At 42.8% G+C, this 18,004-nt stretch overlaps 1 protein-coding gene across 1 annotated transcript in view; it reads left to right on the top strand.

The window, feature by feature from the left end:
* The window catches only part of DNAH5 (dynein axonemal heavy chain 5), a 925,453-nt gene that overhangs the window by 722,461 nt on the left and 184,988 nt on the right, over positions 1-18,004 (top strand). Inside the window, 2 exon segments of the mRNA XM_030220396.1 lie at positions 6,242-6,558; positions 15,810-15,965. Coding sequence (XP_030076256.1) covers positions 6,242-6,558; positions 15,810-15,965 — 473 coding nt within the window.

The raw sequence follows: 18,004 nt of genomic DNA, 5'->3' as shown, positions 1-18,004 counted from the left end.
CAGTCCCCCAAGTGCCGGGTCAGGCAAGCCTGATTATATAAGAACAAGTCCGGTAACCCCATACCACCCTGTCTCCAACCTCCTAGCATGTATTTATATCGCAATTTAGGCTTCTTTCCCGCCCAGCAGAATTTACTGAAAGACTTATGTATACTTTTCAAGTCTTTGCGTGTCAATCGGATTGGTAATGTCTGTAACAGATACAGCCATTGTGGGAAGATGATCATCTGTATCAAATTCACCCTTCCCCTCAGCGATAGGGGAAGAGGGCCCCACTTCTCCAGTTGCTTCTTAGTAACCTCCATAAAAGCCGTATAATTTATAACATGCAACTTCCTCAAGTCCAGGGTCAGCCTAATTCCCAAATATTTAAATGCGTCCTCCGCCCAACTCAAAGGAAAGTCTCTACCCATCTTGCGCTTCACTTCTGCGGATGATGCCAATGCCTCTGATTTAGTTAAATTTAAACGTAGGCCTGCAAAATCACCGTATTCCTTTATAATTTCCATTAAAGCCGCAAAAGAGGCCTGTGGATCTGTTAACAGTACCAAGAGGTCATCCGCAAAAGCCGCTATTTTAAATTGAGACGACCCTACCTCTATTCCCTTTACCGATGGTATATCTATAATGTCCCGAATCAATGGGTCTAGAGACAGTACAAATAAAAGGGGGGACAGCGGGCATCCTTGCCTCGTTCCCCTGAATATCGGAAAAGTTCTTGATTCCATCCCGTTTACCAAAATCCTGGCCTGAGGGGAATGGTATAGGGCCCGTACCGCTGACATAAACCGCCCGGTGAAACCATATGCCTTCAATGTGGCGAACAGGAAATCCCAATGGACCCTATCGAACGCCTTTTCAGCGTCGAAGCTTATAAGTAAGGACGGTGTCCCTTTCCTACCCCTTGTCTCCAATGCTGTTAAGATTTTTCTTAGGTTTTTTGCTACTGTTCGCCCCTCCACGAAACCCACCTGCGTCTCGTGCACCAGCTCCGGCAACACCCTTGCCATACGATTAGCCATGATCTTAGCCAGTATTTTCGCCTCTACGTTTAGCAGAGAGATAGGCCGGTATGATTCTGGTTGCTCTGGGTCTTTACCTGGCTTTGGCAGCACTACAATCTGCGCCAACGCCAAATGAGGCGGCAGTTCCTCCCTGTCGATTATTCTATCAAAATATCGAGTCAGGGTTGGCATTATGTCTTCCCCCAGCATCTTATAAAATTCTATACGTAATCCGTCCGGGCCGGGCGCTTTGAGTAATTGGCTCCTCGCTATTACCACAGCTACCTCTTCTTCCTGCACAGGTCGATTTAATTCCTGCACATCTTGCTGTCTCAGGGAGGGTAAGTTAAGATTGTTCAGATAATTAATCCCTTGGAGCCCCTGGTCCAAAGGTTGTTCATACAATTGACTATAAAACTTAAGGAAAACCTCACAAATAGCCCCATCGGCCCGCACTTTCCCTCCTTGACCATCCTTTAACTGAAGCACCCTACCTCCCCCCCCTTTTGGGCGCGCCAATCTGGCCAATAAGCGACCTGTCTTATTGCCATGCTTGTAAAGCTGGTATTTATAATAGGTTAAGGATTTGGTGGCTCTTTGGTGTAACAGCTCATTAAGCGCCACTTGTAATTCCATTAAACGCGCTCTATGCTCCCCCTTATGCGTTCGACCAAACAGTTGCCTGGCCCTGCAAATTTGGGCACTTAATCTCAGTATTTCCCTGTTCCGCGCTGAGCGTGCGAAATGTGTGTAACTAATTACTTCCCCGCGGAGCACCGCTTTCGCGGCATCCCAGAACAATACCGGATTGTCCCTATGTTCCCTATTTGATGACTCATATGCTCGCCAGCACTCCCCTAAGCTTCTCTCTCAACCCCACGTCTCTATACATCTCCACTGGGAATCTCCACGAACCATGTCTGTGAGCCCTGGGTCCCATCTCCCAGTCCATGCTCACCCAGGCATGATCCGAGATTGTATAAGGTCCAATTTCCGTCTTAGTTATTTTGCCAAATAAATCCTGTGAAGTTAGGATGTAATCAATTCGTGCCTGGGTGTCATGTGCACGGGAGAGGTGTGTGTAGTCCTGTTCCATGGGGTGTAAAGTTCGCCAGATATCGATCAAATCTAATAGGTTCCCCAATCTTTTTAAGCCTTTATTTGATGCCCCCAAGTCGCTGCGAGCCCCTTGAGAACAGTCAAGTTGGGGATCCCACACCGTGTTAAAGTCTCCGCCCACTACTACCGGTACTCCTGGGTGATCCACTAGGTGTCCCACTACCTCATGATAAAACTTCTTGTCATATTGGTTGGGGGCATAAATATTACCAAGTAAGATTTTTTGACCCTTGCTCTCTATTTCCACCACCACATATCTCCCCCCCTGGTCTACATATATGGGTTTGATCGCTTCTGCTACCCCCTTACGAAATAACACCGCCACCCCCCTTTTTTTCCCTTGGGCTGCCGCTGCCACACACTCCCCCACCCACCACGTTTTTAATTTAGCATGTTCCGCCTGACTGAGGTGGGTTTCTTGTAATAGGGCAATATCAACCTTATGTCTCTGTAGGTGCTGTAAAATTTTTGTTCTTTTTATTGGGGAGTTAATGCCTCCAACATTCCATGTTACCAACTTTACCATATTTGTGGTGTTGTGAGACACTCAATGATAGCATCCCTATAACGAGACTCGAGCAGGCGTCCCAGCCTCCGCCCCCCCAAGTCCACGCTCGTCTTCCCAAAAATATTCCACTTGTCTCTTAGCCTTCTGCAGATTTGTTTGCCCCTTAAGCGCCCATCTCCATATCGTATTAATTCTTGATTAGCTCCACTATTCCCCCAGCTCCCCATCCCCCTCCCTCCCCCCCTCTCCCCACCCCCTTTCTGTACCCTACCCCCCAGTTCCCTTGCTCCCTGTCTGGGAACCATCACGTGTAGACACCCCCTCCCCCCCTCCCAATTCCTCAGATTCCCCCATAGACTCCTAACTTTCCCCTCCGGTTTTACATCCCTATTCCTCATCATATCCCCCAACAGTAATCAGATTTTATCCTTCCTATACAACAAAACATTTTCAACTGTTCAACACTTTAACATTAATACTTCCAAATCCAACCTTAACTCATTGACCCCATTTTCGTAGCTTACACTACCCAAACCTATGCATTCAGGTCACTGTCCTCCATTTTGATTGTGGTTCCTGCCAGCTCGTGTTCCACCCTCTGTTCAGGTCGCCGCGCCTTCTTCTGCTTTATCCGCAAGCTCTGTTTCCAGTTGGGTTACAAATAGGGTTACCATATGGCTCCAGAAAAAGGAGGACGGATTGAGCCAGCCGGGTTTTACTTCCATTGCTTTCCATTGAAAGCAATGGAAGTAAAACCCGGCTGGCGCAATTGCTTTCCATTGAAAGCAATGGAAGTAAAACCCGGCTGGCTCAATCTGTCCTCCTTTTTCTGGAGCCATATGGTAACCCTAGTTACAAAGTCCTTCGCTTCCTCAGCTGATTCAAATGACTTTGTTGTCCCCTTGTATGTTACCCTCAGTGTAGCCGGATACGTTAAAGTAAACCGCACCTTCATGGCATACAGTTTAGCACACAGGCCTGAGAACGCTCTCCTCCTCCCTGAGACTCCAGCTGAATAGTCTTGAAAACACAGGACTCTTTTATTTTCATATGTTAGGGCACCCTCCGATCTTGAGGCCTGAAGAATATATTGTTTGTGTGCAAAATTCAGCACTTTCATTATAATCACTCGCGATCTGGAGCCCTCTGCCTGGCGGGGACCTATGCGATGTGCTCTCTCTATTCTGAGGGGGCCCATACTGGCAGGGAAGTCAATCTTGTCTGTCAGCCATCTTTCCATCGTATTTGCCAGATCTTTTCCCCCCAGGGCCTCTGGGATCCCCACCAAGCGCAAGTTGTTTCTCCTGGATCGATTCTCCAGGTCTTCTACCTTTTGCTCCAAGTCCAACAGCCGTTTCTTGAGGCTCTTCTGCTCTCCTTCCACTTCTGTTACTCTGTCCTCCACCTGGCTGGTTCTGGTCTGAAACGCCACACATTCTCGGGTCAAGTCATCCATGCGCGCCTGCAGCCTCTCCAGTTTTGTGTCTAGCGGTGTCAGCCGCCTCTCCAGCATCTCCTCTAACACCGCGGTCATCTCCGAGGTTATCTCCGCGACCCAAGCAGAAGCAACAGAAGAACCGGCGCTTTGCATCGGAGACGCCATCTTGGCTTCCGCCGGTTTGTTTCTGAGCTTCTCTTTTTGCGCCGCTTTCGATGCCATTTCGGGACTCCCGCTTCTCCCGCTTGATTGCACGGCGTTCCGCCCGTTTCCCGCTGTCGAGTTATTTGTTTTGGGTTTTTTTATGTTCAGTTCGATGCGCTGGGGGAGAGTTCAGGGGCCGGAGAGCTCTTCACATGCGACCTCTCTCCGGCATGGCGTCACGTGATCCTCCATGGATATGCTTTTAAAACAAATAGGAAGAAATATTTTTTTCACTCAACGAATCGTTAAGCTTTGGAACTCTTTGCCGGAAGATCTAGTAACAACAGTTAGTGTATCTGGGTTTAAAAAAAGGTCTGGACAAATTTCTAGAGGAAAAGTCCATAGTCTGCTATTGAGACAGACATGGGGAAGCAACTGCTTGCCCCGGGATTGGTAGCATGGAATGTTGCTACTAATTGGGTTTCTGCCAGGTACTTGTGACCTGGCTTGGCCACTGTTTGGAAAACAGGATACTGGGCTAGATGAACCATTGGTCTGACCCAGTATGGCTACTCTTATGTTCTTATTATGTTTTTCTGCCATAATGGAACAAAACCAAAACATCTGGGGAAAAAATTGAGACGCTTTTGTCTAGACCTGTTTTAAACACAACTAAGTTACATAAAGGTGCCCTAAATGACCAGATAAGTACTGGAGAGATTAAGGCATGATCCCCCTTTATCCCCAGTGGTCACTGAACCCCCCCCCCCCCCCCCAAAGATCTGATAGTACCAGTACATACCAGGCTCTATGACACTTTCTGATATGATGGTCATTCCTATTAGATCAGTAAGCTGGTCCCAGGAGTAAGCTAGTGGTCTGTGCAGTGGATGTAGAGATAAGATAAGTCATTTGAACAATTTATGACGATAAGTCGTCTGAACAATCTATGAAGGTTTAAAAAAAACTATATTGAGTATCAGTGTGGGTTATAACAGAACACAGTCAATTGATGATTGTTTGTTAAGTATTTAATCAGTGATTATGTATGTTTGAATTGGTATAGCTGAATAAAAGCAATGTGTTTGTAATATTATATTGTGTTGGATATAGATAAGAGATGATTACGTCATAATAAAGTGGTGGTTAACTAGATTGACCAATAATTAATGAATTTAACCCTTGTAATTGTAATAACAATGCTTATTTATTGAGGGCATCCTGAAAACCTGCTAAGTATGTCCCAAGGACTGGGTTGAGAATCACTGCTTTAGAGGAATGGAAAGAGATTGGTTAGGGTGGGGGCGCAAGAGACTGGAGAGAGAGAGAGAGAGAGACTGGTGGGGACTGATTGGAGAAGAGAGAGACTGGTTATGAATGACTACAGGGAAGGGAGAGATAGACTGCTGGAGACAGGAAGGGGGCTAGTGGGGACAGGCTTAACACTGAGGGGAGGTGGTCTGGGAACAGTGGTGGGGGTGAACAGTGGTCCATGAAGTTTGAGGGTTAATAAGGGGTCCACACAATCAAATAGGTTGTGAACCTCTGCTCTAAAGAAAGTTATTGTACATGACCCCTTGTCAAAAATCAACATTGTAATGGTTGACCCAAATGGATATAAATACACTTTTATTACACTGAGAGCGCAAATGTTAATATTGTACTGCAAATTAGGTCATGTAGACCAAGTCTCCATGTATATTACATCACACTTCTGTCTACTTTGATATTTGGCACAATAGGGCCACATGGTGTTGATTGCAAGCTCAAAACCATGCAAACTGTAGGGGCCAGCAATCCTGTTAGCAAAAAGATTGACGGTGCTTTATCTATTTGTGCTAAACTGTGTTCTGACATCCAGTACATTTATATCCCTACACACACGTCTAATAGAGAAAATGAAATACAGCTTAGATCTTCAGGCTGAGTTAGTCTGGCATTACTGAATCATTGAAATCTGTCTTTTGTTGATACTGACAAGGATTACAAAAGTTCACTCCTTGCAGCAACCACTGTTATTTCTTTCAGGGGATGTGTTACTAGCTACAGCTTTTCTGTCCTACTCCGGACCCTTTAACCAAGAATTTCGCAATCTGTTGCTGACAGACTGGAGGAGAGAAATGAAAACCCGAAAAATCCCTTTTGGTAGCAATTTGAACCTCACGGAGATGCTGATTGATGCACCAACCATTAGTGAATGGAACCTTCAGGGACTTCCAAATGATGACCTCTCCATTCAGAATGGAATTATTGTTACCAAAGCTGCTCGTTATCCTTTGTTGATTGACCCACAAACTCAAGGAAAGATCTGGATTAAAAATAAGGAATGTAGGAATGAACTTCAGGTAAGATACTTGTGAGCACTGCACTAATCTTCAAAGAGGATCTAAAATCAGATATCATCAAAAAATTCCACTTAATCATGATATCACTTTTTACTCAATAACACTCTTATCAAACTACTTATAATTTTATATTGGATTCAGTTACAATTTGGGGATGAAAAAGACCTTAAAAATTCAAATATGGGTGCAAAAAAGCAAACTTTCCAAAATCGGTCTGAAACAATTAAGAGAAATTTTATTAATTCTATGTCCCGTGTTTACCATATATCTCTCACAGGTCCTTGTTTGTCTAAAGCAAGTCCCCTCCTTATCCCCCAGACTGTGGTATAAAGTGGCCTTAGCGTGTGCTTACATGGGTCACTCCCACACGCTAAGGCCATTTTTACTGCATGGGTAAAATGGGTGAATTCTGATTTTTTTTTTTCTAGGTAATCAATAGAAATAAAACAAAATAAAACATGAAAAAGAAAATAAGATGATACCTTTTTTATTGGACATAACTTAGTACATTTCTTGATTAGCTTTCGAAGGTTGCCTTTCTTCGTCAGATCGGAAATAAGGAAATCTTGGTAGATGACAGCATATATAAGTGAGACATCAAAGCATTTCAGTGACAATCTAACAGGGTGGGGATGGAGGTGGATGGGTGAGACAGGGGGATATGCATGGAGACAGAAGAGTGACCAAAAAAGCAGTACAATTTACAATTTTATGGCTTATAATAGGCTAGAAAGCTGAGATCTCTGTTAAGACCTGTCTGGTGGGTGTCAAAATATTTAATCATTCTGACTTCAAAGGTCTTACGTTCCTGTATTGTTTTAAAGTTACCTTTCAGGATTCTTACTATGAAATCACTAGTACAGTGTTCTGTTTTTGTAAAATGTAGCCCCACAGGCGTGGCATCCTAGCTGGCAATGGCGTTTTTCATGTGATGTCTATGTAAGTTAAATCTTGTTTTTTGCATCTGACTTGTTTCTCCAATATAGCATCCTTGGTCACATTTTTTACACTGGATGATGATTACCACATTGGAAGATGAGCATGTGAAGGATTCCTTTATGTTGAATGTTTTTCCTTTGTGAATGACTGTGGGGTCCTGTGAGATGTTTTGGCCTAGTTTGCAGCTGGATATATTGCAAGGATGTGTGCCATTCTCTTCTTTTTGAGTCTGTGTTGGGAGCTTACTTCTAATTAGCTTGTGTTTTAAGTTGGGTGGCTGTCGGAAGGCCAGCACTGGTGAGGATGGGAATATCTCTTTCAGTAATTCATCCTCCTGGAGTAAAGGCTGTAGATCTTTTATGATTCTTCCTCATTTTTCCAGCTCTGGGTTGTATGTCACTATAAGGGGGATTCTGTCTGTTGCTTTTTTTTTTCTTTGTACTGTAGCAGATTTTCCCTGGGTGTTTTGAGGGAAGAGGCAATATTCTTGGAGATTATTTTGGGGTTATAGCCTTTCTGTTGGAAGGATGCAGTCAGGATTTCAAGGTGTCTGTCTCTGTCCCCTGGGTCAGAGCAGATACGGTGGTATCTTGTGGCTTGGCTGTACATAATAGATCTTTTTGTATGTGAAGGATGGAAGCTGGAGTTGTGGAGGTAGCTGCATCTGTCTGTGGGTTTCTTGTATATAGATGTTTTCATATTGCCATTGCTGATTGAGACTGTGGTGTCCAAAAAATTGACTTTTTCTGATTTTTTCTATTAATGGATACATACTAATTTTCCCATTAGCGCTATTTTGTAGGCAGTAAGGGCTCTTTTTCTGGCACATGTAGAAGACCTGTACCAGAACAGGGAATATATTAGGGAGGCAATGTGAGATTGATAGAGGTCTCAATGGCCATTTTGAAGAGCTAGAGACGTGAGATGAGAGTGAGTGGGCATCACTCCCACCCCACTAGATACCACAGACCCCCAGTAAGCCTGGGAACTGTGTTTGGGGGGGGGGGGGGGGAGTGGAGGCCTGCTGGGGGGAATTTTGAGGTGTATGACTCCAGGAGAGGGGGGTTACCTGGGGGAAGCTGCCATGCGTTGGGCTCTTTTCAACACATGAAAGCATTTCCTGTTGGTGTGTGTATGTCTAGATAAGGGGATCTCTGCCATGATGGGGGGCGTCAGGTGTTGCTAGGGGCAGTTGCATGGGGGGGTTGGGTACCACTTGGGCGGGAACAGTTGTTTGGGGGGGGGCAGTTAAGTGCCACTGGAGGGGGGAGTGGTTAAGGGGAGCTGACAGTCATTCAAAAGTGCAGGGTTCGGAACAAGGTATCTTTCAACGATATCACCAAAACGGGGAAGATAGGGTATCCCAATAGTGAGTTTGCAATAGAGACCATAGTAGACCAGGTTCTTTAAATAAAATGCAGACAGATTTTCTAGATTGCAAATTATCACTGTCAACTGCTGAGCAATATGTAAATAGGAACAACAAACATAGTTTGTCTGTATGCAAATGCCAGAAGCCTAAGAAATAAAATGAGAGAGTTAGAATATATTACACTAAATGAAAACTTAGATATAATAGGCATCTCTGAGACCTGGTGGACCTCTGAGACTCTGTCATACCAGAGTACAAATTATATCATAGTGATAGGGTGGATCAAATTGGTGGAGGGATAGCATCGTATATTAAGGAGGGCCTTGAATTAAATAGGCTAAAAATTCTGCAGGACACAAAACACATCTTGGAATCCTATGGATTGAAATTCCATGTATAAAGGGGAAAAGAATAGTGATAGGAATGTACTACCGTTCACCTGGCCAGGATGAAGAGATGGATGTAGAAATGTTTTTAGAAATTAGGGAGGCTAATAATAATAATAATGGGTGATTTCAATTACCAAAACGCAGAATATGTAGAATGCAATCAATACCAAAATCCAAAAATTCTACAATCTATCAGCATCTGAAGGGTGATAATAAATATATAAACATGTAAGATGGTGGAGAAAAAAAGGCCTCAGTGAGAACAGGACACACCTCTATTCAAAGGATACACCTTAAATAAAGAGGGGACCTCCTTAATCATAAGTCTCAAAAAAACTCCACATACTCCTCTTTCATGTTGTCATAAAACATAACACCCTTTCATAAAACATAACACCCTTTCAAAACACTGTAGAGGAAGGCCAAAAACAATTTCCGGCACAAAGCTGTTACTTAGCTTGGATGGTGAAATCAACGTGATTCTCTTCTTTCCATGCAATGTCTCTCAAAGTCCGTTCCTGCACTAGTCCAATTCCCGACAGGGTAGCCCTGTTTCGCCAATCAAATGGCTGCCTCAGGGGAAAACAATAAATACATTTTCAAAAACACCTCCAAGTCCCGACCCACACCTTCACTGCATATTTCAACATCTCATCATCATCAGACGCTGATAGATTGTAGAATTTTTGAATTTTGGTATTGATTTCAATTACCCCAATATTGACTGGGTAAATGTAACATCAGGGAATGCTAGGTAGGTAAAATTCCTTGACGAAATTTACATGAGGCGTGGATGCTGGTCAAAATTTCATGTATTAAAAAAGGAGGAAGTAAGGCCAAACGACAGCCGGCATGGTTAAAAAGTGAGGTGAGGCAGGGGGCAAGATGGCGTCCGAGTAGGAAGTGTTTGAAGCTGCTCCTCCGACCCACCTCTACTTCGCTGTGTCTGTTTTTTTTTTCTTTAATTCTTTATGCCAAAAAGAAGGGGTAAACAGAGGGTTTTCCCTGCTCCCTCTGTTAGACCTGAGAAGGGAGAAGCGGCGAGAGGTGAACCGCTCTCCCCGCTTGAAGGGGATATCTCATTAAACCCAGATGTGTGGAGCCCTCCGGTGATGCCGGCAGCCTTGCAAGATGGATGCCCCAGATCACTAGGACCCAGTGAGGAGTCAACCGACCTGGGTGCAGGGGCAGCCTTAGGCAAAGGATTGCCGAGTACAGCAACGCAGGACGGCGTTGCTGGGAGTTCCACCGGAGATTCTCGAACAGATATAGAGGAAGTGGTGGCTGTGGGCAGTGGAAGAGCCCAAGGAGAGACTCAGCCTCAATGTACTGCTTTGGCAATGAAAAAAACAGAAAAAATTACCTTGGAGATCATATGGGTCGCTCTGGTGAGTTTAGAGAACGTTTTTACTCAGAAAATTACCTCGATGTTGATGGTTACTTTGAACAGTTACTGTCCTTTGGTTACTGTCCTTTGACAAATGACATTAATTAAAGAAAATGTATTCCTACAAAGAAAAATAGAAAACTTAGAAAATCAGCAAAGAATGAAAACCTTACGATTTATAAATTTTCCAAAAGTGCCAGCTGTGGCCCCCTTAATAACTTTTAAGAAATACCTCACAGAAGTTTTGAAAATCTCAGAGCAACTCTATCCGTCGGTATCAAGAATTTATTACCTTTTACCTTATGTTAAGAAACCTACAGATCAGTTATTAACAACAAATTCTGAGATACCATTTGAGGAGTTACATTTAAACTTATCTCAGACTATAGAAGATGAGCTCTTGGAAGTACAAGCAGCCACTTTAATTGTAGATTTTGTTCTTCAACCAGACCAAGACTGAATCTTAAAGACTTTTTTTCACTATAGACAAGAAGTTTTTTTGAATTGTAAAGTCAAGGTCTTTCCTGACATCTAGACAAACTCAAAAGAGACGTCAATCCTTTTCAAACTTCGTTCACGTATCCTCCAACTAGGGGGAACATTCTGGCTTAATTTTCCCTGCAAGTGTGTTATCAAATTGCAGTCAGTTAAATATGTTTTCTTCGAAAATGATCATCTTGTCTTTTTTGGACTCTAAACAAGACCCGGTCGTGCTTCCTCTGTTAGCAGTTCCTGTAAAATCTACTCCGTAAAGTGAATATATACCTGGGAAGTTCTTCCTACTCTTTTCTTAAAATTTAATCATTTAGAGATAATTCTTCAAATTGTGCCTTGCCTCAATTAATATGTGGACTTAACTTATAATTGTCACTTAAAAGATATGTTATGTATATTGATTTCCTTTATTGGGTTGTGACATTAATCTTTCTGTACAAGAAAAAGTTTTTCTTGTCAATGTATTGAAATTAATTTAAAAAAAGTGAGGTGAAGGAAGCTATTAGAGCTAAAAGAAAATCCTTCATAAAATGGAATAAAATGGGCCCTGCTGCAGATAACTCAAGCTAATCTTTAGTAAAAGACCCTCTCAGTCCCCCAATGGCATAGTGCACTGCATCGACCATTACACTACTCCAGGAACCTGCATGCTGCTCTAATAGACCTGACTTTAACATCTGAGGCTGTCATATTTTATTCACATTTTTGTGGTGTGGGAGGGGTCAATGACCACCGTGGAGATACTGGGGGTCACCAGTGATCATCTGGTCATTTAGGACACCTTTTTGTGCCTTATTCTTTCTGAAAATAGGTCTTGACCAAACATCTTAGTTTTAGTCCTGGACATTTTTGTTTTGTTCCATTTTGGCTTTAAAAGGTCCAAGTGTTAGGCACACCCTAATCCCACCTTTTAAATGCCCCCAACACATGGCAGACGAATTGCATAGATAAACGTCTGCAAAATAGGTTTCAAAAATACCGATTTGGACGTTTTGAGAAGACAAACGTCCAAATGGTGCTTTATGACACTTTTTGTACATTTTTTTCTTTTGAAAATGAGCCCATAATAAGAACCTTTTTAGGTATATTAGAAGCAAGAAGCTGGCAAAAGAATCAGTTAGACCGCCAGATGACCGAGGGGTAAAAGGGGCACTCAGGGAAGACAAAGCCATAGCAGAGAGATTAAATGAATTCTTTGCTCCGGTCTTCACTGAGGAAGATTTGGGAGAGATACAGGTGCCAGAAAATATATTCAAAGCTAACAAGTCAGAGAAATGGAATCAAATCTTTGTAAACCTGGAAGATGGCGTAATTTGACAAATTGAAGCGTATTAAGTTGCCTAAACTGAATGGTATTCATGCTAGAGTACTGATAAAATTGAAAAATGAACTTGAATTATTGTTAGTAATATGTAATTTATCTTTAAAATCATGCATGGTACCGGAAGATTGGAGGGTGGCCAATGTAATGCGATTTTTTTAAAAAGGTTCCAGAGGTGATCTGGGAAATTATAGACTGATGAGCCTGACATCGGTAAAATGGTAGAGACTATTATAAAGAACAAAATTACAGAGTTTATTCAAAAGCATGGATTAATGAGACAAAGCCAACATGGATTTAGTGAAGGGAAATCTTGCCTCACCAATCTACTATATTTCCTTGAAGGGGTCAGCAAACATGTGGATAAAGGTGAGCAGCTTGATATTGTGTATCTGGATTTTCAAAAGACATTTGAAAGACATTTGACAAAGTACCTCATGAAAGACTCCAGAGGAAATTGGAAAGTCATGAGATAGGAGGTAGTGTTCTGTTGTGGATTAAAAACTGGTTAAAAGATAGAAAAAGCTAAATGGACTAAATGGTCAGTATTCCCAATGGAGAAGGGTAGATAGTGGGACTCCATAGGGGTCTTTGCTGGGACCGCTGCTTTTTAACATATTTATAAATGATCTAGAGATGGGAGTAACTAGTGAGCTAATTAAATTTGCTGATGACACAAAGTTATTCAAAGTTGTTAAATCGCAAGAGGATTGTGAAAAATTACAAGAGGACCTTATGAGACTGGGCGTCCAAATGGCAGGTGATGTTTAATTTGAGCAAATGCAAAGTGATGCATGTGGGAAAGAGGAACCCAAACTATAGCTTCATGATGCAAGGTTCCAAATTAGGAGTCACTGACCAGGAAAGCGATCTAGGTGTCATCACTGATGATACTTTGAAACCCTCTACTCAGTGTGCGGCGGCAGCTAAGAAAGCAAATGGAATGTTAGGTATTATTAGGAAAGGAATGGAAAACAAAAATGAGGATGTTATAGTACCTTTGTATTTCTCCATGGTGCAACTGCACCTCGAATATTGTGTTCAATTCTGGTCATGGCATCTCAAAAAAACATAGTGGAATTAGAAAAGGTACAAAAAAGGGTGACGAAAATGATAAAGGGGATAGGACGACATCCCTATGAGGAAAGGCTAAAGCAGCTAGGGCTCTTCAGCTAGGAGAAAAGACGGCTCAGGGGAGATATGATAGAGGTCTATAAAAAATAATGAGTGGAGTAGAACGGGTAGACATTAATCACTTGTTTACTCTTTCCAAAAATACTAGGACTAGGGGGCACATAATGAATCTACAAAGTAATAAATTTAAAACGAATCTGAGAAAATATTTCTTCACTCAGCATGAAATTAAACTCTGGAATTTGTTGCCAGAAAATGTGGTAAAAGCAGTTAGCTTAGTGGGGTTTTAAAAAGCTTCCTAAAAGAATAGTTAATAACCCATTATTAAAATGGACTTGGGAAAACCCACTGCTTGTTTCTAGGATAAGCAGCATAAAATGTATTGTACTGTTTTGGGATCTTGCCAGGTACTTGTAACCTTGATTGGCCACTTTTGGAAACAGGATGCTGGGTTTGATGGACCTTCGGTCTGTCCCAGTATGGCAACACTTATGTTCTTATGGATGTTGCCAGGGGAGGGTAAGGTGCTTGGGGGTGGCCTGTATGTGCTGCTAGGGGAGGGGAAATTTTTATGTGATAAGGGCACTGATGCTCGGATCAGGGCACTTTACAGAGGGAGTAGTTATTTTAGAAAACTACCCCCACTTCGGAGGTGAATTATATGTTTATTCTCCCATGTGTAGCTGTTCTAAAATCACTGCTTCCTCTGGACATGGAGGGACTTGACGCACAGCCCTGTACCTATTATATAAGAAGGTTTATGTTTGGCAGAGCCTTCTGTAAAGTAGTATGGAAATTCACACATCCTGACTTGGATGTGTGAAGTACCCTGTCCATGTTGTATCTAAAATCTACCCTTTATGCAAAAACACATTCAAGTAAATTCGATATATGGCATTCTCTTTTATTCTTTCTCATTCTCACATTGTGATTGTTTATATTTTCTTTTGAGGCTCTTTTCATCATGTTAAGTAATTTTTCCTCTCTCACTCCCCATCTCTCCTCTCTTCTCAATCTCTATCTTTTGTCACGAACCATAGTTCTTTCTATAGGTCCCCTGTACTGTCCCCAGATATTATGCTGCTCTGGGAATTTGGGAGTGGCCATGCTCCTCCAAATGAAATTGAGGGACATAATCGAATGGGGACGACCATCTCTAAGGGCGCCCATCTCTAAGGACATCCCGGCGAAGGGACGGGGAAACCGCTATTATCGAAACAAGATGGGCGTCCATCTTTCGTTTTGATAATACGGTCGGGGACACCCAAATCTCAACATTTAGGTCAACCTTAGAGATGGTCGACCTTAGAGATGGTCGTCCCCGGTTTTCGTCGATAACGGAAACTGAGGATGCCCATCTCAAAATGACCAAATCCAAGGCATTTGGTCGTGGGAGGAGCCAGCATTCGTAGTGCACTGGTCCCCCTGACATGCCAGGACACCAACCGGGCACCCTAGGGGGCACTGTAGTGGACTTCAGAAATTGCTCCCAGGTGCATAGCTCCCTTACCTTCAGTGCTGAGCCCCCCAACCCCCCCAAAACCCACTCCCCACAACTGTACACCACTACCATAGCCCCAAGGGGTGAAGGGGGCACCTACCTGTGGGTACAGTGGGTTTTGAAGGGCTCACGTTTACCAGCACAAGTGTAACAGGTAGGGGGGGATGGGCCTGGGTCCGCCTGGCTGACGTGCACTTCTCCCACTAAAACGGCTCCAGGGACCTGCATACTGCTGTCATGGAGCTGGGTATAACATTTGAGTCTGGCATGGAGGCTGGCAAAAAAGTTTTTTTTTTAGGGTGGGAGGGGGTTGGTGACCACTGGGGGAGGTCATCCCCAATTCCCTCCAGTGGTCATCTGGTCAGTTTGGTCACCTTTTTGAGGCTTGGTCGTGAAAAAAAAATGGACCAAGTAAAGTTGACCAAATGCTCATCAGGGACGCCCTTCTTTTTTCCATTATCAACCGAGGACGCCCATCTCTTAAGCACACCCCAGTCCTCCTTCACTACTCTTCTGACATGCCCCCGTGAACTTTGGTCGTCCCCGCGACAGACTGCAGCTGAGGATGCCCAAAATCGGCTTTCGATTATGCCGATTTGGGCGACCCTGAGAGAAGGAAGCCCATCTCCCGATTTGTGTCGGAAGATGGGCACCCTTCTCTTTCGAAAATGCCCCTGATAGTGACTTTGTGCTTGTTGTTTTTGTTTTTCCAGATCACATCACTGAACCACAAGTATTTTAGAAACCACTTGGAGGACAGTCTTTCCTTGGGAAGACCACTGCTCATTGAAGATGTTGGGGAGGAGCTGGACCCTGCACTGGATAGTGTGCTAGAAAAGAACTTCATTAAAACCGGTTCCACTTACAAGGTAGAAGGCCTGATACCAAGCTATAAGTTGTTTAAACCTGTAATGCTTTTTTTCAATCTTTTGTTTACATATAGAACTTGTAAATTTCACACAGTGCTTTTACTATATTTGATTCTATTAATTATGGGTGAACTTGACATGCAGTGTTTACCAAGGCAGAAAGCTTGCATACAACACTGGCATAATGTCAAGGCATTCAACAGCTGGAGAACCCCATTAGGGCTTTATTGACATTGAAGCACTAGGAACATGGCATGTACTTCTTAAATTTATTTATTTATTAAGATTTATTTACCGCCTTTTTGAAGGAATTCACTCAAGGCGGTGTACAGTAAGAATAGATCAAATATGAGCAATAGGCAATTACAGCAGTAAAAATATTCAAGTAACAATAAAAAAATATGGCATAGTATACGTCTTACAATGTCAACATAATACATAATAGAACATTTTAATTGATAGTGAAGGGTAAAGCAAAGATGGAACATATAGATAGGTAAGAGAGTAAGAAGAGTTAGAAAGCCAGGTGATTAATTTTTAAAGAAAGTTGCACTTGAGGTCAGAGATGGTTTAATATTATCTCAGCTAGGGTAGGAGTGGATAAACAACAACTTGTTGCTTTTTATCCCAGCAGCATTCTAATCTACATTTGTTTTGTTTTTGTTTTTCATTTGAACCTTGGAAGCTTATTTTGAGAGCAAGAGATACTCACTCATATTGTATTTGGCTGTGTGGCAGTCAAGGATTTTATACACAGACTTAGCGGTTCTAGTATGCTGTTTCGTTGTTCATAATGAGGGAGAGAAGGGGATATAGTGGACATGGGGGGAGTAAAGTGACAAAATGGAGATGCCGAATTGGGATGGGGGCCCCTCCTGAACTCCCTTTTACTTTGCTGGCGGGGATACCGAGCCCCACCAGCCAAATAAATGGACTGCTGCCACTCTGGCTCTGAGCACATGCTGGGACTTCTCGTACATGCTCTGAGCAAGTACAAGAAGTCCCGGCATGCTGCTCAGAGCCGGAAACATGCAGCAGGGAGCGGCGGCAGTCTATTTATTTGTCTGGCGGGGCTTGGCATCCATGTCAGCAAAGTAAAAGGGAGTTCAGGAGGGGGCCCGAGCCCAAATTTTGGGAGCTGGTTGTTAAAGTAGCCGGGGGGGGGGGCCTATTTTAACAACTGTCTCCCAAAATTCTTAAAAACCTTAAACGGCTGCCGCAGCACACCATTGAGCTCAGGATGTCTCAAGTTCTGCTAGTATTTTAGAACAGGATCTGCTGACATAGTGCCTGTTGTAAAATGCATGGTGAAATTGACATGTATGCACCAGTTATATGCAGCAGGAGCATCCATTTTAGAATCATAAACATCTAAAATATTAACAGGTCAAAACAGGAGCATAAACATTTATGTTAAGAAATAGCAACATAACATTAATGTGCCAGAACATAAATGTGTATGTAAGCTATTTTAGAAACATAAATATTTATTTTTCCCAAGGCTGTCACAGAGCCCGGTATCCCCTGCCAGATTTGCTTTCAGGAGAGACATCAACTACTAGGAGATTAAGGGGGTGATATCCCCACATCTCTTCTGTGGAGTACTGCTCTATAGGATTAACTTTTCTGAAACCTAGGCAGCCCGGGAAATAGTTGTAAATCCCAACATCAATCTTTGTGGACATAGACATGCATTCCCCTTCGGAAACAGGAAAACACGTATATTTTTAGGCCACCCTAGTCCTGTCCAAAACATGGCCAGACCACATCCCCATGGAGTTTAAAAAATGTATATCTTGGCTTTCTAGAATCAGGATTTGGACATAAATTAAACGTAAACTTCATGCAAATCAAGACCTGAACAGTGCTTCTAAAATAAGCACCAAAGCATGTTCACTGCAAAAGTTTCCTGTATGAATAACTTTCATAATATCTCCCTTCATCTCTTTTGTCTTTTTCCTCTCTGTGTAAAAGGAGAGTTGTTTGGCTTTATTTCTTTACAATTATCTCTTTACAATTGTCTCAGTCACATATCTTGC

Source organism: Microcaecilia unicolor, chromosome 1 (genome assembly GCF_901765095.1).
Source record: "Microcaecilia unicolor chromosome 1, aMicUni1.1, whole genome shotgun sequence".
In the NCBI taxonomy this organism is placed as follows: domain Eukaryota; kingdom Metazoa; phylum Chordata; class Amphibia; order Gymnophiona; family Siphonopidae; genus Microcaecilia; species Microcaecilia unicolor.
Note: the sequence above shows the minus strand (reverse complement) of the source record. Positions and strands in the feature narration are given on the sequence as shown.